At 37.0% G+C, this 20,081-nt stretch overlaps 5 protein-coding genes and 1 non-coding gene across 9 annotated transcripts; 1 reads left to right on the top strand and 5 right to left on the bottom strand.

The window, feature by feature from the left end:
- Positions 1 to 265: 265 nt before the first annotated feature.
- Positions 266 to 3,410, bottom strand: PBA1 (N-terminal nucleophile aminohydrolases (Ntn hydrolases) superfamily protein). The gene is made up of 8 exons (XM_007011451.3): positions 3,117 to 3,410; positions 2,930 to 3,006; positions 2,788 to 2,843; positions 2,193 to 2,265; positions 1,762 to 1,873; positions 877 to 950; positions 673 to 747; positions 266 to 579 (listed from the first exon to the last, which is right to left on the bottom strand). Exons 1-8 carry the CDS (start codon positions 3,223 to 3,225, stop codon positions 448 to 450), a joined length of 708 nt encoding a protein of 235 aa, XP_007011513.1. The 5' UTR covers positions 3,226 to 3,410; the 3' UTR covers positions 266 to 447.
- A 438-nt stretch (positions 3,411 to 3,848) lies between these two features.
- LOC18587580 (ChaC-like family protein) lies at positions 3,849 to 6,810 on the bottom strand. The gene is made up of 9 exons (XM_018126495.2): positions 6,480 to 6,810; positions 5,600 to 5,721; positions 5,427 to 5,503; positions 5,134 to 5,190; positions 4,888 to 4,944; positions 4,746 to 4,786; positions 4,559 to 4,630; positions 4,377 to 4,456; positions 3,849 to 4,260 (listed from the first exon to the last, which is right to left on the bottom strand). Exons 2-9 carry the CDS (start codon positions 5,706 to 5,708, stop codon positions 4,076 to 4,078), a joined length of 678 nt encoding a protein of 225 aa, XP_017981984.1. The 5' UTR covers positions 5,709 to 5,721; positions 6,480 to 6,810; the 3' UTR covers positions 3,849 to 4,075.
- A 1,810-nt stretch (positions 6,811 to 8,620) lies between these two features.
- Positions 8,621 to 11,073, top strand: LOC18587579 (sequence-specific DNA binding transcription factor). The gene is given in 2 exon segments (XM_088809355.1): positions 8,621 to 9,419; positions 10,548 to 11,073. Coding segments are annotated over 2 exon segments (939 nt in total). The 5' UTR covers positions 8,621 to 8,947; the 3' UTR covers positions 11,015 to 11,073.
- Positions 11,074 to 11,166: 93 nt separating this feature from the next.
- LOC18587578 (Ras guanine nucleotide exchange factor K) lies at positions 11,167 to 13,703 on the bottom strand. 4 transcript variants are annotated; one of them, XM_018127359.2, is made up of 4 exons: positions 12,653 to 13,703; positions 12,143 to 12,432; positions 11,897 to 12,015; positions 11,167 to 11,303 (listed from the first exon to the last, which is right to left on the bottom strand). In XM_018127359.2, exons 1-3 carry the CDS (start codon positions 13,562 to 13,564, stop codon positions 11,928 to 11,930), a joined length of 1,290 nt encoding a protein of 429 aa, XP_017982848.2. In that variant the 5' UTR covers positions 13,565 to 13,703; the 3' UTR covers positions 11,167 to 11,303; positions 11,897 to 11,927. The 4 variants fall into 4 exon arrangements, with proteins under 4 accessions (XP_017982848.2, XP_017982845.2, XP_017982847.2 ...); XM_018127356.2 differs by having other exon boundaries at positions 11,171 to 11,303; positions 12,132 to 12,432; positions 12,653 to 13,691; XM_018127358.2 differs by lacking the exon at positions 11,167 to 11,303 and having other exon boundaries at positions 11,772 to 12,015; positions 12,653 to 13,700.
- TRNAR-ACG (transfer RNA arginine (anticodon ACG)) lies at positions 11,229 to 11,301 on the bottom strand. Its single transcript has one exon. It is a non-coding gene; the product is annotated as a tRNA-Arg (tRNA).
- Positions 13,704 to 14,882: 1,179 nt separating the features above from the next.
- CDC2 (cell division control 2) lies at positions 14,883 to 19,893 on the bottom strand. Its single transcript, XM_007011444.3, has 9 exons — positions 19,728 to 19,893; positions 19,413 to 19,451; positions 19,144 to 19,328; positions 18,368 to 18,488; positions 17,667 to 17,840; positions 16,973 to 17,136; positions 15,818 to 15,905; positions 15,661 to 15,714; positions 14,883 to 15,204 (listed from the first exon to the last, which is right to left on the bottom strand). Exons 2-9 carry the CDS (start codon positions 19,419 to 19,421, stop codon positions 15,115 to 15,117), a joined length of 885 nt encoding a protein of 294 aa, XP_007011506.1. The 5' UTR covers positions 19,422 to 19,451; positions 19,728 to 19,893; the 3' UTR covers positions 14,883 to 15,114.
- Between the last annotated feature and the right edge of the window lie 188 nt (positions 19,894 to 20,081).

Raw genomic sequence — 20,081 nt, 5'->3', positions numbered from 1 at the left:
CTTTTTCTCTTCTCGTGAGAAGATTCAAGTATAAATTAATTAATTAATTAAAACTTGTTTGTTTTCTTGAACTAACCTCTTTGTTTGTTTATAAGTGTAAAACCCAGTACAGGTCTAAGCCCATAGGCAGTCTTTTATGGCAACTCACTCTTGTGAATTTCATATCATATCAACAGTAAACACTGTACTGCCTGTGAATCGTGAACGATATCCAAAAGCAGTGAAGTCATCCCATCTCTTCTTTTGCCCCAAACATCATTACCGGTACGCAAACATCACATCTATAATAAAATAAGCTCCCACAACATCCAAACATATTTCATCAACCAATAAAACTGCATTCCGAGTCAACCCACAGTTACATCATTGTTTTTCAACTCAACTAAAAACATAAGAAGAAATAAGCAGTCCGCAGTGAGACACCATCTAAGAGATGAGTCCCCTTGATTAAATATTCATTGGTTCAGGACTCGATGAGTTCAGTATATCCAGTAACGAATTCTGAGGCTCCAATTCCTCATGCCACAGTGGAAGTTTGTCACCAGGGTAGAAGTTCCTCGTCACTCCTTCAGAGTTGATCTGCAACACAAAATACAAAGCAAGGTTAGATGCTGTACACACTTCAAACTACCCGCGCAAGTATCATTCAGTTAGAGGTGTGAAATCTCTTACAATGACAGTGCGAACAACACCCCCACTAGCACCATCACGAGCAATGGCAAGGGAAACTGCCTTAACCACTAGTTGCTGCAATGAAATTCCATAAAACAATTAACAACGAATCTATGGTCAACCAACCAATAAGAACTATCCATATAATTTGTTAAAAGAAAACATGAAACATATGACTGTCAATCTTGACTAAAACAAATGTACCTCAGCTTCATCCTTTGTCATTCCTTCCTTCCATGCCTGATCAAAAAACCCATATAGGTAACTGGACCCAGATCCTGTGCAATGCACGTCAAACCAAATGAGATAGTAGCCCACGTCATACTTTTAGCCACACTCCCAATACTTTAGGTTGTCAATAGTAGAAACTCGGTGATCTAGAATTTTGAGTAACTGACTATATAATACTTTTACAGAAGCAAAAACTGTTATTGTTGAAACAAAATGATAAAAGATTAGGTTGAAGCCTTTGCAAACAGGAATTACAGCCAAATACACCATTTCAACAAAATTTAATTGACCCTGAATAAGCGTAGAGATTATGAGATGATTTGGAAATTGATTCCTGAAAGTTAATGAACTATTAACACTAAGCAAATCATTAGTCATCAGGGCAAAACAACCTAATTTGAAAAAAAAAATAGTTAAATATAATTTCATCAGTTAACTTATTATGCGAAGACTTCACATATTTTGCCACTGACTCACTGCTTTCAAATTATATGAGCAACAATATCAGCCAAAATCTCTGAAAGTTACATGACTACATTGAACCTTTAGGGTTAACACCTAATTTCTCAAGCTGAATGAAGGTAATAAAAAGGCCAACCAACAGTCTGAGCAATATGCAGATAGTAGGTAGAGAAACCTCTAGCTGAACAAGACTATATACATGTCAACTCTATAAAAACACATGCATGTCTATAAATGTAACTACAATACTCGATGATGCTAGCCAGCATTTCACCAGAACGAACCAAAAAGCTATGTACGGTACCATACCACTGGAAAACATAAACAGGAACCAAGCCTAATTCCTGAAATTGGAGGGAAAGGATACATAAAGTTCAAGAGAAGAGAATAGCATACCTCCAATAGCAAAAGGCTGCTCAATCAGTGTTCCACCAAGAGGAATTCCATATATTTTACCACCTTCGTACTTATCCCACCCACCAACAATAAGGCCAGTCTCAAGCATGTTCTGCTCAAGATAAATAGAACTGAGTCAAGCATATAAACATGAATTATAGGAAAAAGATAAAAGATCACCATTTGCTCCTAGAAATATAAATCCAGCAGACAATTGCAGCAAAAGTACAGTATGATTCCAGTGAGTGTAAGTGCTGACAAATTGTACATAAAAAACCTGTACAATAGGGAGGGGTGTACAAATAGACACTAAATTTATCATCCAAAGTAACATTGGGGAAAAAAGGGAAGGAATAAATAGAATGGAAAAGGAAAAATGGACGAAGATTGACAAAATAGTCAAGCAAATTTTGTAAACGGTAAGCTCAAACCTTGTTATTGTAGGATAGTAGCCTGATAAGGTTTGCAGCAACTTTGACAGTTGCAGGCTGCCCTAGCTGTATCCTGCGGTACAGGGAGAAAAAAAGAAAAGAGAAAAGCTGTTAAACAATCACTCATACTGGAAGTTCGAAACTAGAATCTCATATAGAGTGATAACAAGAAGTGCCAACAGAATAATACCCCAAGAATCACCTATCACGTAAACATAACAGAAAAAGATCAAAGCAATTTGTAGATACGGTGTGCAAATTGCTGAAGCTAATTGGTATATACAAGTTGTAAGGAATAGCAAGGTAATTGTGTGGAAATGAGACGAGACGTTGGTTTTGGAACTGCAACTAGAGTTACCTAGGTGAAGGACTAGATTATGTTGAGGGCCATCATAAATGGGTCAAAAATTTTGAGTTTTGACTGTTGAAATGTTGCCATTGAAGCTCCTTAAGCATTAGAATTAGTAAAGTCAGAATCTCAAATGGCAACAAACTTTTACTGGAGCAGATAGATTGACAGAGTCTTTGCAAAGGGCAAAATAGCAAAGCAAATAATAAGTAGTAAATTAGAGGCAAAGCATAAGAAAGAACTGACGTATGTTGATGAAGGAAATAGCGGACATAGTCGGAAACAATCTGGGAATCGGCAGCCTGCAAACAGGACAATCACATCTAAAAATCCACAAATAAAATTTGTGAAGGGGAATAAAGGGAGTGAGTAGAAAAATAAGAATTACGGATCCAGAGCGGCAAACGTAGACATTCTCAGTGAGCTGCGTAATTTTGTCAGATGCCCGGTTAGCAACATACATCCCTAATCGATCAAAATAACAAACAAAAACCCTTGTTTAGAAATTCAAATACCTAATATTACAATTTTTTGAAACAAAAAGAAAAAACCAGAGAGAGAGAGGAATAGCGTACCGGTGCTGGTACGAGAGTCGGCGCCGAGGACGACACCGCCGTTGTAGGTGACTCCGATGATGGTTGTGCCCATGGAGTGAGGGGCGTTGAGGTTCATATTCAGATCCATTTGGTTGGTATTCGTAATTGGCGTTGGCTTTCACGCTCAGCTATGCTACAAACTATTTAAAGAGCTTTTACCTACAGAGAAAGAGAAGAGAAGAGAAGAGAAGAGAAGAATGAAGATGCGTTTGTTCTTTTTCTACTCGCCTGACTTGTCTCTCAAGTCTTTTTGCGGGGGGAGATACGTATGTACTAACATACACAGCATGCTCACTCAAACTAAAATTATATATATATATATATATATATATATATATTATTTAAAACTTAATAACAAGTGACGATATTTCCATAATTAAAATTCACATTATTGCCGCATCAAATTAATATTGTTTATGTGAGAGATATGTGGCTACTTGTTGGTAATTATTTGCTTCATCATGTCAAATAATTAATTATACTTTTATGCTTTATTTACTTATTTCATTCACGCATACATGCATAGATAGGATAGGCCATGGGGCATATTGATCCTGTTTTATGTCCTTGCAAAGACGACGCATTCATTATTTTTTTCTTTTCAATTTATCTCTGTATGCATCATTGGCAACTTGAAAAGAATCAAGTAAAGAAGGCAATCTTCAATGAATAGTGCATAATGGGTAATCTTGAAAGAGCTCAAAACGCATCTAAACATAAAGAGGAGTAGTATTATTTTCTTTGATTAGAAAACTGAAATAAACGCACATTACAAGTTTAAACCTACTACATCCTTTCTCTCGTGTCTTCACCACAATAAAGCTCAACGTATAAGGTTAACCCGGTAACAATAATGGGATAACTCTTCTCCTAGAGTCATTTTTGGGTTAGCATTAGCAAGGTTCGCCCTTCTAGTTACTGATACTTCGTGCAAAAACCTAGGAATCCATCGCAACAGCTTCCGGAAGCAGACGCAACTGCATTGATGGGAGGGGGGTCTGGGATTTAAGCGGCATCTGAGGCGGCCCCACTAGCTTCTTCTCCTTGGAAATTCCTTTCCCCAATGTTCCCAGTACCTTCCTCACTTCATTTGCCAGCTCTATGACCATGTCATCCTCATGACCTGTTTACACAAATCCCAAATTTTTCCATTTGGTCATTCAACATATTCGTCTCAATATGTGCATTCATACAGTTATGACACATTCCTGCTCAGTGCCAAGGGGACAAATGACTCACCTATATCAAACATGGCCTTCTCCAGCAGGAAAAGATAATCCCTATTGTTTCCACAGGGTCCAACAGCAGTTGCAATTTGCCTGAAAACGTAACAAGCATATTTAACAATAAAACTCTAAACAAAAACTTCATCAAAAGGTCAGAGGTAACAATGGAAGGATCAGAGTATGCCTTTACTATACCTAGCCATTTCGTCCAATGGAGCAGGCCCCAGGTAATACTTGTTTGAAACTTTGTCTGGAGTAGATGTGAAACTGCATAGACAGTAACATCATTTTTAAGAAAATTATGCACACAAAAGACTATTTTTGCATCCACATATTATAATTGGAAAAATGATGTGATGTACTGATAAGCAGGGCAACTTACACAATAACTCCAGTTAGAGCAGGCTGCAGAGGATCTCCTTCCTGATTGAAAGCAATCAAATATAAATAAAAGTAAGGGAAAAAGACAAACACCGAGAGATAACCAATTCCAATTACTAGAGAAATAGAAAACTCAATCTTACCTTGTAAAAGTCCACAAGGGTCTTTTGATCATATTCGCATTCTCTCCGCTCCAAGTACTACAAATTGAAGATAACATCAATTTTGTTTCTAAATAATGTGCAAATTAATTCAAACAAAGAACATCTAAAAATAAGAATAGTAAAATGAAACAAACGAGCATTAGATTTTAAGTGCCTCTAAAATCGTCCTTCTATAACATAAAATATAAATAGCAATACAGCACTGTGAAGTGTAAAGTGAGATACCTCCATTGCTGCCCTTTCCTTTTCAGGACTGCCCCGAACACAATAAGCAGCACCCCACTGAAAAAGATATTAAAGAGTTAGCAAACAAAGAAAACATGCAGCTCTTAATAAGACTACTAATAACAAGCAATAGTAATCAACAGACAAATCACAGTATCCTGATCTCTTGCTCTATGACTGCCTCTCATAATCAGCAACAAATGCAAGTATATCAGAAGGTAACAATCAAAGGCATAAACTTGATAACTAGTAGATTATATGACATGAAAGAGTTGCTGCCAGCTGCTACTTACACAAACGGCTCCTTCAATGAGCTCCAAGGTGCAAGTCCTTGCAGGATTTTCAGGTGTACCTCTGTGATCAATGCATGCTGTCATATGGAATAAAGATGATTAAGCAGTAAAATAATATATAAGGCAAACATTGACAACAAGAGAATGTTGTAGCATATGAATAAAATACTTACCAAGGTCGAAAACACGCCTGTAATCCTTGATGAAGCCTATGACTTTCTCATCGTACTCAAACCCAGGGTTCCACACCAGTGAACCATAACCAAATACCCAGAAAACCATAGTTGTAAAACTCCTGAGAAATGAAGTTGATACCGTTAATTCTTCATCATAGAATGAGATGAAAACAAAAACATGTGTCACAACATGACAAACAATGACAACAAATCTTTTTTATGGATTGGTCAATGTACAAGTTGTGGCAAGGCAATGTCTTTGGGTAGCTCATTTTGATAGCAAAGACTAAGAGAATAAGTGTTGTTGGTCATGATTTTATGAATCGCTGCAGTCATTGTCATACTCATCCAAGCCCAACAAATGTAAGCAAGTTACAAATATAGTGTTGGCCCCAGTTGAGTCAGAATCACAGGAGAAAGAGAAGGAATCATAGCTCAACCTATCTACCCGCGCTCAAAAAACTGTCCTCAAATTCCAAATCATGACTAAGAAAACTTAAACAGGCAGGCAGGGCAAAAGCAAGAAAACTAATAATACTAGAAAAAAGAAAAAGAAAGAGAAAAAGGGGGAAATTAAAATGTAAGAGGGAGAAAGAAAATTGCAAGAAGAGAAGGTGAAAATCAAAACCAGGTTTGTTGTTATTGTTCCCTCTTTATTGAGTACCCCGCCAATGGCAGATATATGCCACTTGTAGTATTTTTTACTTTTTATTTTTTTAAGAAAAGAAAGAAAAGGTAATAAAAACACAATGAAAGAATGCGGGAATACATTCCACGATGAAGTAAAAACAAAAAAAAAAACCAAAGAAAAGGATGTTTGGGGTCCTTAATTCTTGTTAGCATAAGCGAGAAACGAAAAAGAGGAGAGAGGACTTACAAGAAGATGTATAGATAGATATGAAGGAGAGAATGCGTTGCCTGGATCTGAAAACAGCAAGCGAGGACGGTGGCGGCAGGCAACTTCAGAAGAGAAACAGAGAGACAATGCTGGGCTTTGAGATTAAGATTGTCCTGCTTTGCGTCTCCCTTCTCCCTTTCTTTCTCTCTGCGTTTCTGGGGTCTGTGTATGGTTTGCAAAGGCCGAAAGAGGAAGAAAGAGGAGAAGAGGAGGTGGAGGAGGCGAGTTGCACTGGGACACTATTTATAGCTGCCAAAACCAGACCGAAACTCAAACTGGGCCTCAACTATCAACAATACCTTGCCAGTTGCAACAACAATATTATTATTATTATTATTATTATTATTATTTAATTGTCTTAGATATGTATATGCTGCTGCCATTTTGCCATCGCCATGCCATCCACTTATGGATCCTCTTGTCCCATATTATATAGTATGTACCATATCATCTGTTTCTTTTCCCTTTTTTTTTGGGTGGATTTACATAACTTGCGATGTATATTTTTGGTGAAATACATAATATAAGTATAATTGAAAAATGTGAAATAAGGTATGCATGTCATGGTCATGCTGGTATGGATAATAAATGCGTGGGACTGATGTTTATAGATGCATTGAACCTGGACAAATTGTAGCTAGTAGTAGTAACAGGCAAGCGCGGTATCGTTTTCCGCGTGGAAATCGCATAGGATACGAGTTTTAAGGAGAAACTGTAGCATAACTGAAGTTGAGCATCAGAAACCTGTGATGAAAGTCAAACAAAAAACTTAAAGGCAAAGCAGCACCAAAATCCTACTCTTGGAGTTTGGATTCATTGAATGTAGACACCTAAGGTTGGGAGAGGATTAGGTGATTTGCCAAATCCAAACATCCGTCCACCACCGGAACCTGGAATTCGAGTGCCCAATGGTCAGTCAAAACTTTTACTTTTCTTTTCTGGAATTCCAATCGCAATAAATTGGACGTTTGTTCAAAGCTCAAACTTGAATATGGGCCGAAGACCGCTGTTTTGGTCAATTCAAAGGCCTACTTACCCCAAGCCCACGGAGGTTTTTATTTATTTATTTATTTCTTGAATAAATTATAAATAAAAACAAAAAAAATTCAGTCAAAACGTAAAACATTGGTCAACCTGGATTCGCTTTTGGACCGTCGCTTTCCCTTGCTACAAATCGTAATGCAAATGAAATGACGATAATATTGCTTCCTGAATCCTTCAACAGATGAAGAATGGGTCTCAGCAGGGGCGCAGCCTCCGCATGTGATGGGGGGTCAAAACTTTAAAATTTTTTTCTATAACATATAAAAATTTTTAAATGTTTTTATATATTCTATTACTAACTCTCTCAAAATAATATTTTATTTAATAATTAATATAAATAATAAAATAATTTTACTTATCTCACTTAACTTTAAATTTTTTAATTTATATTTATTTATTTATTTATATATTATAAATTTTTATAAATATTCTTTCTCAAATTTTTATAAATCATTAACTATATATATATATTTTTTTGTTATATAATATGTGGTATCTACTTTCTACTTATCATATTTTTTTATATTTATATAAATATTATTTTTTATTATTTTATTATTTAAAATTAATAAATTATTATATAATTTTTAAATATAAATTATAATATTACATTATTATTTAAAATTTCATTAACGTATTTGTTTTTATTAACTTTAATTATATAACAGAAAATTAACTTGAATATTTTTTTATATACTTTACATTTTATGTTTAGTTAAAATAAAATTTTTTTAAATATATAATATTTAAATAATTTTAATTATATAAAAAATTTATTAATTTTATATATCATTTTTAATTATTTATATTTTATAAATTATAAATTTATATTTTTATTATTGATTGAATTTAATATATTATTTTTTAAAAAATTTTAATTCTTATTTAACTTATTTAACCCTTCAGATAAAATTTGGCTAGCCTAGACCCTGGGTCTCAGCCTCCCACCATGTTACTTCTTCTCCCCGTCTCTATCGCCAGCCAAAGGGCTGTGCTTTCCAGGTATTTGTTTATATTGTTTTTCTTTTTTTCCCTTTTAATCTGCTACAGTCTTAGCTTTCATTTACAGTGACCTTGTACTAACTCCTTTCTCTTTCCTCATTTCGTTTGTGTATAAATGTGAGTCAAATTAGAGAATTTCTGGACCCTATATGCCTTAATTTCTCACTTGGCCAACCTAGATGGCTGCTACTGCTAGGTTCTGCACGTAGCTCAAATTGAATAATCCATGCCAAAGGGTCAAATTTTTTCTTTTATTTCCAGTTTGTTTATGAATTTATTACCAGTTGCCATCAGTATCTTGTCTAGCCTCTTAGACAGGCAGACCCTCCTTTTTTCTGATTTTTGTTTTTTTTCCTAACCACCCACTGCCGTTTTTCTTAGACTAGGCGAGCAAAATAAAGATGGAGCATAAAGATGACATCCCATCACGCTCTTCAGGCATTCGACGAACACGTTCCGAGGAATCTGCACACTGGGTTGCACAGCATCTGCTCATTCTTGTCAATGAGATTGCTGCTATTGAGGCCGATTGTTCAAATGCTTAGTCTTCCTTTCAGAAATGGAAAATTATAGTGGAAAATTGCAATGCTTTGGGTGTGCCACACTCTTCAAATCAGTGCCGCAGGAAGTGGAGCTTGTTGCTTCAGGACTACACCAAGATCAAGCGTTGGGAGTCACAGTCAGCACTATGTGATTCGTACTGGTCTTTGGGTGGTCAAAGGAGAAAAGAATACGAACTTCTAGAAAATTTTGACCAAGATCTGTTTAAAGCCATCAATGATGTTGTTAGATTGCTGGAGGAGAAATCAGGTACTGACCGAGACAGTGATCCAGAAGCCCAGGATGATATGGTTGAAATAACTGCAGAGCTAGGTATGGTTTATCCTTACTGTACAAACATGCTCTTAGTTTAGTCTCTTGAATGTATGTAACTTCTAATGTGGTTTCCGACCAGATTGCTTGCTTACTTGTCTTCAGTATCACCATCAATCCTACTTGTGGATTGTGTAAAGTTCAACTTTTACTCTGGTGAAGGTCACACTGCATTGCTATACTGATGGGATTTTCTGCTTCTTTAGTTCCTTATTTCGTTCTGCAAAGTCCATTGAAGAATATTATGTTGGTATCTATCTCATTCATTGCGTAGTAATTATTAGGAGCCCATTATCAGCTTTGCTTAAATATTTTTCATGTCTTACAATGGAAATGCCTTGTTAGTATTGAACCGCATCAACCACAAAGAAGACTAGCTTTTTCATTAAAAGCTTTCTACTATTGTGTGACTTAGACAGTTGAGTTCTTGTTCATGCATGAATGCTCTTTAATTTTTGGATTTTCATGAAGGATTCCTTTCAATGGAACTCTTTTTCTTTTTTCTTTTTTTTTTCTGTAAGTCTATTTATATGGATGGTATCTCGTCTAACTGACCTGAGTCATTTTCACTGCAAAAAACTTAATTGGCTAGTCCTGACATAGAACTTTTACGTATTACTTTACTAGGGTCTCCATTTTCTTCTTTCAACTAAAAGTTAGTATACTAATTATTTGTTGTTTATCCATTGAAACCTATTACACCATTTTCCTACTGTGATCTGTTTTCTCCGCTTCTCTTTTGCAGTTGGTCTTGTCATTTTATCTGTTTATTTACTACTACAACTGTCAAAGCAGTGCTTTAGGAAATAGAATATATCTTTGTACATTATTGAATTTGTAGTGGGTTGTGATAAATATGAATAGTTCAGCTTTCGGAAATCAAATTGTTCAAGCTATTGTCAGATTGTCCATAGGCCTAGCATTGTGATGTTTGCATTTGATACAGTGATGGTCTCCAGTGGCTTTTTTCTGCCTTTTGTCATCTTCATGATATTTTTGTAACCAACCATAATTGCTCTTCAGTGAAATGTGCTTGTGCCAATGTAGGAATGAGAATATGAATAGTTTGCTGGAACCTTTGACGTTGAACTTGTAACATGTGGCACTTTTATTATTTGGTCTTATCAGGGCCCAGGAAGCAAAGGAGACAGTTAATTCCTTAGAGAAGCCATGCTGAAGCAAAGCCCCACAAACGTTGGGCAGTCGAAAAGCCGAAGAAAATTCATGTGGTGGAACAACTTCAGGAAAGCTGTGCTGAAGAAAAGCCTCAGAGAAGCGAAGCAGAAGAAGGAACTTGGAGAATCGAGGCAGGAGAAAATCCTGAAATGAGCTACATGGGCATAAAACATATGTTTAGTGTAGAAGAAAAGGAGCAGATTATGATGGCAAGACTTTGTGAGAAGGCAGAGCAGATCCATGCCGTAGTTGAGGAAAATTTTACAGAGAATGCTGACCATTCAGCTGCTGATGTGAAGAATGTTGAGGACTTCCGGACAGATTTTATAAGACGTCAAGGGGACAAGCTTGTTGCATGCTTGGGAGACATTTTAAGCACTCTCAATCAGTTTTCAGAACTTGTCCAGGAATGTGAATGATTGGCCCTAAAGAGATATATTTGTAAACTTCCTTTCTATTGAGGGTGCAATTTCAAGCATATGGTTTATCATTGACTACCAACTTGAATGAGTCATAGTGATACATTTCAACATGCGAGCCTTGAATGAGGCCGGCCTGCTTCCATTATCCAATTCATTGCATGGCAGCCATGGCCATTTCCAAAGATCAAAAACTCAAGACATAGCAGCCAACCGACTCCACTGGGGATCGAACCCAGAATCTCTGGTTCCGTAGACCAGCGCCTTATCCATTGGGCCATGGAGTCTCCTGGAATGTTCGACAACTTTTCAATATTGAAAATTGGCTGAACGGCTCATACTAATGCTACCATGTTGCAGGGAAACATAGAAAAAAAATAAAATATAAAAAAGAAAGAAGAAATGAAGAAGGAGCTGGAACAAGTGGGGAAATCTTTAAAATTTGAAGAACAGGTAGCTTCTGGCCCAGAAGCAAAGCTTTTTGTACTTACAACAGCTCAATATTCAATTCTAAAGATTGGATTGATTAACCCAGACAATAATTGTGATTGGTAACAATAAGAATGAAACGGAAGGTGATGGTTTGGATTTTTATTTTTCATCAGTTTCTATCCATAGTAATTGAGTAGCAAATTGCCCGTATGGATTAAGTCAAGACGAACGTAAATGAAACTAGTTTAGTTCTACTTCTACACAGAAATTGCATATGGAGCATTTTTTTTGTTGACATGAGCTATTTAATATATATATACATATATATATATATTGTGATATTTCGATCCTCTCCATTCGTATGTTCAGAGACATATACATAATATGGTTTTTGGTGTTGGCAGTGAGTAGTAACTAGTAAACACTGGGATTCTAAGACAAAACAACAACCTTACTGAGAATCCACATCACCAAAGAGAACTCAAATGCAAAGAGAGTGTGAAGCAATCCACGATCCAGAGCATATCCGAATAGCGTGATCCCTCGGTTGTTGTGTTGCAAATATAACACTGCATCCAAAACCAATAGAATAGTCCTTAATGTCTTGTATATGATTAATCTACCAAATAATTAATTAATGCAGAGTGAGATATAACTAACTATGGAAGCTGGATGAGAAACCGACCTAAAGCTTGCCTGGTTTGGAAGTTGGATGGATGTTGTGCGGAAAGCCTGATGAGTGTATCTGATGAAGAGTCGGAGTCGCTTTCATCGTTGCATTTAGATATAGATGCTTGCGGGGTCACGTCGGTATCTGGGTTATGGAGTTTCCCCTGCTGCTGCTGCCCTAATCCTGCGAGACTACTTATAATAATGCTCATATGCCATCTGGTTGCTACCGAAGCCATTCCTTGGGCTCTATGTGTCATTCTCGCCGCACCCAACAAGCACAAGAAGAAGCCGCTCTGTTGCACGGCTGAACAAACCTGCACCACCACCAATTTCATCATAAACACTACTAGTAATTCATTTCCCCAACAAGACATATACATATATACCTATCGATCGACCGGTAACAAGTTGCTTATTAGTTATAATTTCTTACAAAAATATGAAGAGGCCAAGAGAAATTATATATGGAGCGCTGCTTCTCAGATTAATGTTACTACTGCCTACTGCTACATGGTAATTGGTATATACACTTACCAGGAGATCGCCAGAATTGAAAAAACTCTTTTCTGATTTTGAAGCCAAAACCATTAACAAAGCCGCGAACTGGCTCACGGTGATGACAACCAAGGACGCAATAATAAAGAAGCGATATCTATGACTGGTAACAGATAACTGTTTCCTGATCCTAACATGCTCCTGAAATATTTCCCCAGCATCACACCCTGACCCGGACCCCTCGAACATCTTGTGGAGCCCTTCAAACCTTAGTATCTGTAACTCGCAAGTCAACCGAAACAGCACGCAGACGAGCAGAAACACACCCGTCCTGTAAACCCATGACCCCAGCACCAACACAAACATTATGGAGTTCAGTGGGAATCCGGACCTAACATAAGGCAGCGATATCTTTACGGTGGAGAAGAATATGATCTTATGCGCAACTTGGACAAAAAAAGAGGGTAGAAGTATGCAAGCAAGGTAACGAAACGCCTTGTCCAGCTCCCGAGTGTATCCACGTCTGACAAAGGTGGTATCTTGTTGCAGGGCGTCGAGAAACAAGAGTTGCCTCAAACCATATCTTCTGAAGAAGCAGCATAAGGTGAAAAAGCCCAAGAAAGCCAAGCCTGACTCAGGAAACTGAACCAGGAGGTTGAAGGCGGTGGTGTCTGTAGCTAATGAAGAGGATGGGACTTGAACCGAGAGGGAGCTTATGATAGGCACAAAAACGGTGAGGGAGACAAACATGAGATAGGATATGAATTTGCCTAGGCGTGAGGAGTGGTCTAGTGCACACCACTTGAGGCTTATTCTGAAGCGGCGCAACTCATCGCAGAGCAAGGACTTTGATCTAGAGTACGATGGTTGGAGTAGCAAGGGTACGTTCAAATAACTAGTCTCATTGCCATGGCCAGCATCGCATGCGGAACAATTGGCGGAGGGCTCCATTGTATTTGTTGGGTTGAGTACTTGCTAGCTGCTGTGGGGTTTTGATATAACTATTCCTTGGGAGACACGGGGTTGGCTTTAATGCAACTTTTTATAAGTGCAAAGCATACGTAAAACTTGCAAGGGATGGGTCAAGGAGTCTGTGATGCAGGGAAGCTTTTATGGTTATGAAGAAAGCAACATGTTTAACTGCTTTGCAGCTGCCGGGGGTAGGCGTAGCATCTAGGTTGGGAACTTTATCTCACAGTAATACGTGCGTACAGTTGCAGGGAAACAAGTTAAGTTGTAAAGCGGAAAAACCGAAAGGGCAATGCAAACTTTGTCCCGTGAATTGTTTTGGCCACTCATGCAAGGGAAGAATAAAGGTGCCGCTACTTGCTATGCCCATTGCCAAGGCTTTTGCTTAACAAGCCATGTCATTATCATATTCCTTTCTTCAATTCCCAGAAGTATCTAACATAACATATGGCAGATTAAAGTGATTAATTAATGAGGTTTGAAAATATTGTTGTTCCTTATATATATTTTTTTATATATACACATGAATTAGATACGAAGGAAAAGTTGAGACTTCATTTTTTTTCAAAAAAAAAAAGAACCAGTAGGTCTAAGTCAAATATATAATTTCAGAATATCTGAAGAAGATGAAACATAGAGGGCCAATGGAAAGAAAAGAGTACTTACACGTGAAAGGGTGGGTGAATTCAGTTATATATGCAGCTGCGACACCTGGATTGAATCCTTGCCGCAATTGTCAGTACGTGTCATCTAGGCATCCACCTGCCTATTTCTATGTACATTAATAAATTATTTATATGTATTATATCAATTAATATCTATTAACTGCATGTTAAGAGTTGGATACAAAGTGAAGAAAAACAAGAATGACAGGATTGCATCGGTTGCATTTGAATTACATCTGCTCCCTTAAAAGCTCGACACAAGGTTCGGGCGGGGCTGGTTCCTTGGAAGCTTCCTTGCTTGGATTGTGCTTTCACATCGTCTTGCACTAAAATGTCATAGCCTGGACCTTTTTGATCTCTTTATTTATGCCTTTCGTATTTTGTTTTGTTTTTTTTCACATTGTTCTAACTTTTGCTTGTCTTTGTCCATTGAATATTTCTCGATTCTTTATACATATATTCACCGTAAATGATTCCTTCCGGTTAACGGGGTTTTAATTGAGATACGATTTGTCAATTTCATCTCTGGCCCATCAAACTAACGATATGGCTGTTTCAGATAAAATCCAAATCAACACGAAAAATGTTATGTTTTACCAAAAGCAAAGCAATGCAATGTGATTCATTCCGGATGAGGCAAACAAAAGACAGATACTTGCTATTGCTAGACAATTCCAAGGTAACTGCAAAAAACCAGTTCCATTTTATCTCAATTTTGGTTCATGGAAATCGAAAGAGGCAACCAAAAATTGCAATGAGTAAAAACAAACAAAATTATAATAGACCACACATATTTCTCACAATCAACACCCACAAGATGCTAACATCAATATAGACACTTCTCAGGAAGATGGATAAATGGCTTTATCAGGGTACAAACCCAATATCCTTGAAGTATTCATGCTCAAGTGCACTTCTTGCTGTAATTCTTTTGCTGGGATCCATGCACAGCATTTTCTGAAACATGATAGCACCAATGTATGATCAGTTAAAATTGCAGAGATGCAATACATGTATTCAAACATTCCTCGGCCATCATCAGGAATGGTGATATGTTAAAGCTCACAGAAAACAAAAATGCTTCGCTTTAAGCCATCTTTTCTTAAATTTATTGAGTAATATTAGCGAGTTTCAAAATGATCTCAAGCTGCAGTCTGCTTGGAGTAATATTATCACCAATATACTCAAACAAACAAAATAATAATCCAAAGTCTCTAAAGCTGAAGCAAGCACATCAATCAACTACATACTCTGACCTTAGCAAAATAAAAAATTGCCACATTGCTTTAGCTCACAACTCATAACAACTAGCAAAGTTATTTTATCTTATATATCGCCCATTTTGATACTTTGCAGTCACATAATCAGGACTCAGGTGAAGCAAGAAAAGAAATACACCAGATAGATACTTACAGAAAGGAGGTCAATGCCAGCTGATTCAAGATTTGGAACAACAGTTGCCAAATCCTGCAAATAAAGGGTGTATCAATTAATTCATCCAACAACATTTTCTCTCTAAGAGGTTGATGATAAAACATACAACCACTAGATGCCATAAACACAATGCTACCTTAGGCGGCCACTTTGGAAAAGCAGACTTAAAATCAGGCAATGAAGTCACTCCAGGCCATATATCCTCATTTGGAGTACCCAAGATTCTTGACATAAAAAAATATATATATATCAGTCTAAAAGGAATGCACAAGTTTTACATATATGCAAAACTACATGAGAAAGAGCAAATTTGCACTAATATTTTCCTATACACTACATGTAGAAGGCACCCTTTGATGTTCAATGAACTAAAAGAGCTCCATTTTGTTTATATATATATATATATATATATGTACAAGGTATGTGTGGGTGTTTGCACATGTAAAATACAGATAAACAGCCATAAGCAAGCCCATTCTAACATCATTCATATCTTCTAATGCCAAATAACTCTTCTTTTAGCCTTTAGTCGGTAGAGATTCACGTTGCCGTCTAGCAAAATGCAAATCAAAAGCTCATGGTTATGGCAATGCATTGTCTTATGCACATCAACAAAGAAGGCATCAAATGTCAGATGAGCAACATTGTAGGACTTATAAAAATAGGGTCAAAAAAGAAAAAGAGAAAACATAAACACACTATCTATTTAAATATTAAAAGAGTTTGCCAAGCTAAGTTTCTTTTCTTCTTCGGTACAAGCCAAGCTAACACTCACACAACTCAGTTTAGCTCATGTTATCTAAATTCAACCCAAATTTAGTCATATGTGGATAAAATGACACAAAATTTTAAATAATAAGTTTTCCCAACATGTGAAGAGTGGAACAACAGGTAAGAATAGAAAAAGAAACATTTAACCTTGCTGAATCCAACCATCACATTAGGGACACTCCTTTGAATTGAATTATATAAGACCATCAATGTCCATGTCTGGTTCTGGCAAGCCACTTATAAACTTATCTATACATTTCGGTTTAAGGACAACTCCTCTCCCAGCAGATGCATAATTAAACAATATCCTATAATCATTTTGAGTTAGCATTTAAATAACATAATCAAATCGTCCCTTCAAGACTATTCAGAGCAGACTCCAAATGAACGCACTGAAGGTAACTGCTGAACAGAACTATAAAAGAACACCAGAAACAGACACAGATAATAAATTTACAACCATGGATGGAAACTAAAATTAAATGAAGGCAACAACTTTGTGGTAAGAAGAGTACAACACCTGAAGATCTTGAACAGTTCATCAATCTCAGAATCCCCAGGAAATAATGGCCGCTGATTCACCATCTCAGCAAATATACAGCCCACTGACCACACATCAACAGGTGTAGAGTAATGACGGGACCCAAGCAGTATTTCTGGTGCTCTGTACCAGAGGGTAACCACCTAGAGATAACGACTATTTTTAGAACCCAAGGTAATATTGGTATGCTGATGTACTGAAAATATCAAGCATGCAAGTCATTAGCCAGGCTCTGTTATCCTAGAACATTTAAGATATATCCAACTGGAAACCAATTCACTGATGCTCTAAAGGAATCTAAATCTGCATTAGAGACTCCAGAGCAACAGAAGTCCTGAATGCAATGTAAGGGGAAACTGTTTGATATAACTAACAAATTGTAGTTACTCAGACTATCTTTTCCATTTTCAAGCGAATGGAATTTTCTTGTCACAAGTAGAAACAAAATGTTTCGTCCTGCAGAAATGCAGCAAAGCCAAGGACTTTTCCAGCAGATTGAAACTTCTTTTTTCCAGCTTTTAATTGTTATCACTTTGTATGAGAGGAAGATGAAATATTACTTTTAAGAGTTTGTTATCAACCAACTATAAATACCTAGCATAAAACGGGAATAATCAAGCATTAGCAAGACAAGTGAACACCCCAAAACCTTAAACTCGGTGATTCTTGATACCTCATGTGTAAATGTTCTGACAGGAATACCAAATGCTCGGGCCAACCCAAAATCAGCAAGCTTTAGTGCATTGGTGCTGCGATCTATCAGCAAATTTTGTGGTTTTAGATCTCGGTGAAGAACCCTATGAGAATGACAATAAGCAATGCCACGGAGAATTTGATAAAGGAATGTCTGCAAGGTGATCAAATAACAACATTACTATTGTGAGTAATAGTATCATCACCCGAATACATTAGACAACCAAGGTCAAGCAATGACCAATGTTGATAATAGCAAGGGCTTAATGCACTCAGATGAAGATGCTAACCTACAATAGTATAGTTAATACGGTTGGGGAGGCTGGGGGGAAAGACTTGTGCAATTAGACATTTCTTGACAAGCAGTTCCAAAAGCATTACATTTCTATGTTCTAAGTTCAAAATTTATATACAAAACATGAAAGGTATAAGATAGCATATTTCTGGCTTCCAACAGACACTTGAATGAGACGATTGCAGATAAAAGAACTACATCTCCTCACACTTCAAAATGAATTTGTGAATCATATCTATTATAAACAACAAAAACCTACAGCAACCATTATATTAAGTAATTGGACAATGGGGTGTGACATTTTAAAGCTGTTAAACTCCAAACAGAAAGCTCATTTTTATGCATATAAGGCCTAAACCTTCAAACAGAAGAAAAAACTCACTCACTTTTATCATGCGTGGATCTTTCCCAAATTCTGGGCATGAATCCATGTGCTTCTTCAAATCCAAGTCCAGATATTCAAAAACCAAATATAGACGCTTCTCACTATGCACTACATCCTGCAACCTGTCATCAGAAGATCAATCAGAGAAGCTGCCTGACAAACAGTCTACGGTCAATGTATACAAGAGACAAGAAGAAGTTAGTACATAGTGCAAAAGATGACCAGAGATGTTAATGGTTTCAAAACATTCAGATCCACGAAAGCCAATTCATGGGCTTAATTTAAGCAACCTAAGTCAAATTCCTTAGTTAAAGAAAGTAGAGCAATGCATCAGCTTCTTTCCGCTTCCAGGAAAGTATGGTGTTGCCGCATTTTTAAATTTCTTTTGTTTTTCTCTTCTTTCACTCCATACGTAATGTAAGTTCTCAATATACTTATTCACTTCATCTTACAGGAAAATCGAAAAAATTTCTGATTAAAGCAAGAGGTGCTGTCATATACCATATGGCAAAAACTTAAAACCTACGGCAGGCAAGATCAGCATCAAAAGCTACCATGAGGTCCTGTTCTCTAAATAGAGCATCACAAGAAAGCAGGAGGGATCATTATCTACTATCTAGTGATTTAAGGAGTAGACAACAAACTAGACACTCTGACTGAACAGCAAGGAAGAAAATTAAAGAGTAGCACAAGCAGAAAGCAAAATGGTTTAAACTGGTGAGGTTGAAACAGCAATGTGAATGGAATAATAGTTGAGTTTTGCAGTGCTTAGCATACCTAACGATATTTCCATGCTGCATTTCTTTCAAGAGAGAAATTTCTCTGATTGCGGTGCTAGGTACACCCTCGTCTTCCTGCTCCAAGCGAATCTTCTTTAAAGCGATCGTTTCATTGGTGATGCGGTCTCGAGCCTTATAGACAACGCCATAGGTTCCTTCACCAATCTTCTCAACTTTCTCGTACTGGAAGATTGAGAAAAAGCATAACGAGCTCAGGTGCAGAGATAACGCAGCAAAATAACGAGGTAAATTAAAATGACAACTAACCTGGTCCATGTAGTCGTCCACGGCACAGAAACGATGGTTCTGCAGCTCCAGCAGAAGCGAAGAATCAAAACAAAACCGAGAGAAAAGAAATATAGTTAATTCCGGCGGATTTATATTTCAAACATGAAACTACGAAAAGAAAATCGGATTAATCTACATTCATCGTAGTCCCTGAATTGCAGCCAAAGGAGGATGCAGTAAGCCGAATCGAAGAATAGCAGTTACGGTTTATAGAAAAACGAATTCATAAAAACTGCATCAATCCAAACAAGAAAAGAGTAAGTAAAGAAAAAATGCAATGGGAGAAGATAGAACCTCAAATGAGAAATGGATTCGATTCCGAGTCACACAGGGAGTGCGTCGAACTTGAGGAGAGACTAATTCTAATTCTAAGATTAGAGTAAGAGTGGTTGAACATGAACCCTAAAGCCGAGACCCATTTTGACTTCTCGCTACCAATTTTTCTTCCCAATATTACTGTTGCTACTACTACTTATATATTTTTCTAATAAATAGTAGTAAATGTAAATGCTCTCCTCTTTACACGTGTTAACAAAGTGCTTTCTTTCCCGCCGGAACACCCTAAATTTGGTAATAAAAAAACCCCACGGGCCACGGCCCGCCTTCTATCTTCTTCCCCTTTTCCCTTTTGTTTTTTTGTCGGTTTTG

This window comes from Theobroma cacao, chromosome 9 (genome assembly GCF_053813885.1).
Source record: "Theobroma cacao isolate CCN51 chromosome 9, ASM5381388v1, whole genome shotgun sequence".
Lineage (NCBI taxonomy): Eukaryota > Viridiplantae > Streptophyta > Magnoliopsida > Malvales > Malvaceae > Theobroma > Theobroma cacao.
Note: the sequence above shows the minus strand (reverse complement) of the source record. Positions and strands in the feature narration are given on the sequence as shown.

Bases quoted from the DNA above. Each gene is read 5' to 3' on its own strand.
- PBA1 (XM_007011451.3), bottom strand. From the start codon at position 3,225: ATGGATCTGAATATGAACCTCAACGCCCCTCACTCCATGGGCACAACC. The intron at 3,007-3,116 runs GTACGCTATTCC...TTGATCGATTAG, and splicing joins CGACTCTCGTACCAGCACCG to GGATGTATGTTGCTAACCGG. The intron at 2,266-2,787 runs GTCAGTTCTTTC...CCTGTACCGCAG, and splicing joins TATTTCCTTCATCAACATAC to GATACAGCTAGGGCAGCCTG.
- LOC18587578 (XM_018127356.2), bottom strand. From the start codon at position 13,564: ATGGAGCCCTCCGCCAATTGTTCCGCATGCGATGCTGGCCATGGCAAT. The intron at 12,016-12,131 runs GTCGGTTTCTCA...TTTTGGATGCAG, and splicing joins CCAAACCAGGCAAGCTTTAG to TGTTATATTTGCAACACAAC. The intron at 11,304-11,896 runs GTTGTTGTTTTG...CGAACATTCCAG, and splicing joins TGATGTGGATTCTCAGTAAG to GAGACTCCATGGCCCAATGG.
- CDC2 (XM_007011444.3), bottom strand. The intron at 18,489-19,143 runs GTATGCTAAGCA...TTCTGATGACAG, and splicing joins CAGCATGGAAATATCGTTAG to GTTGCAGGATGTAGTGCATA. The intron at 17,137-17,666 runs GTATCAAGAATC...CGTTATCTCTAG, and splicing joins TCAGAACATTTACACATGAG to GTGGTTACCCTCTGGTACAG.
- LOC18587580 (XM_018126495.2), bottom strand. From the start codon at position 5,708: ATGGTTTTCTGGGTATTTGGTTATGGTTCACTGGTGTGGAACCCTGGG. The intron at 5,191-5,426 runs GTAAGTAGCAGC...TATCTTTTTCAG, and splicing joins TCATTGAAGGAGCCGTTTGT to TGGGGTGCTGCTTATTGTGT. The intron at 4,457-4,558 runs GTATAGTAAAGG...TTACGTTTTCAG, and splicing joins CCATTGGACGAAATGGCTAG to GCAAATTGCAACTGCTGTTG.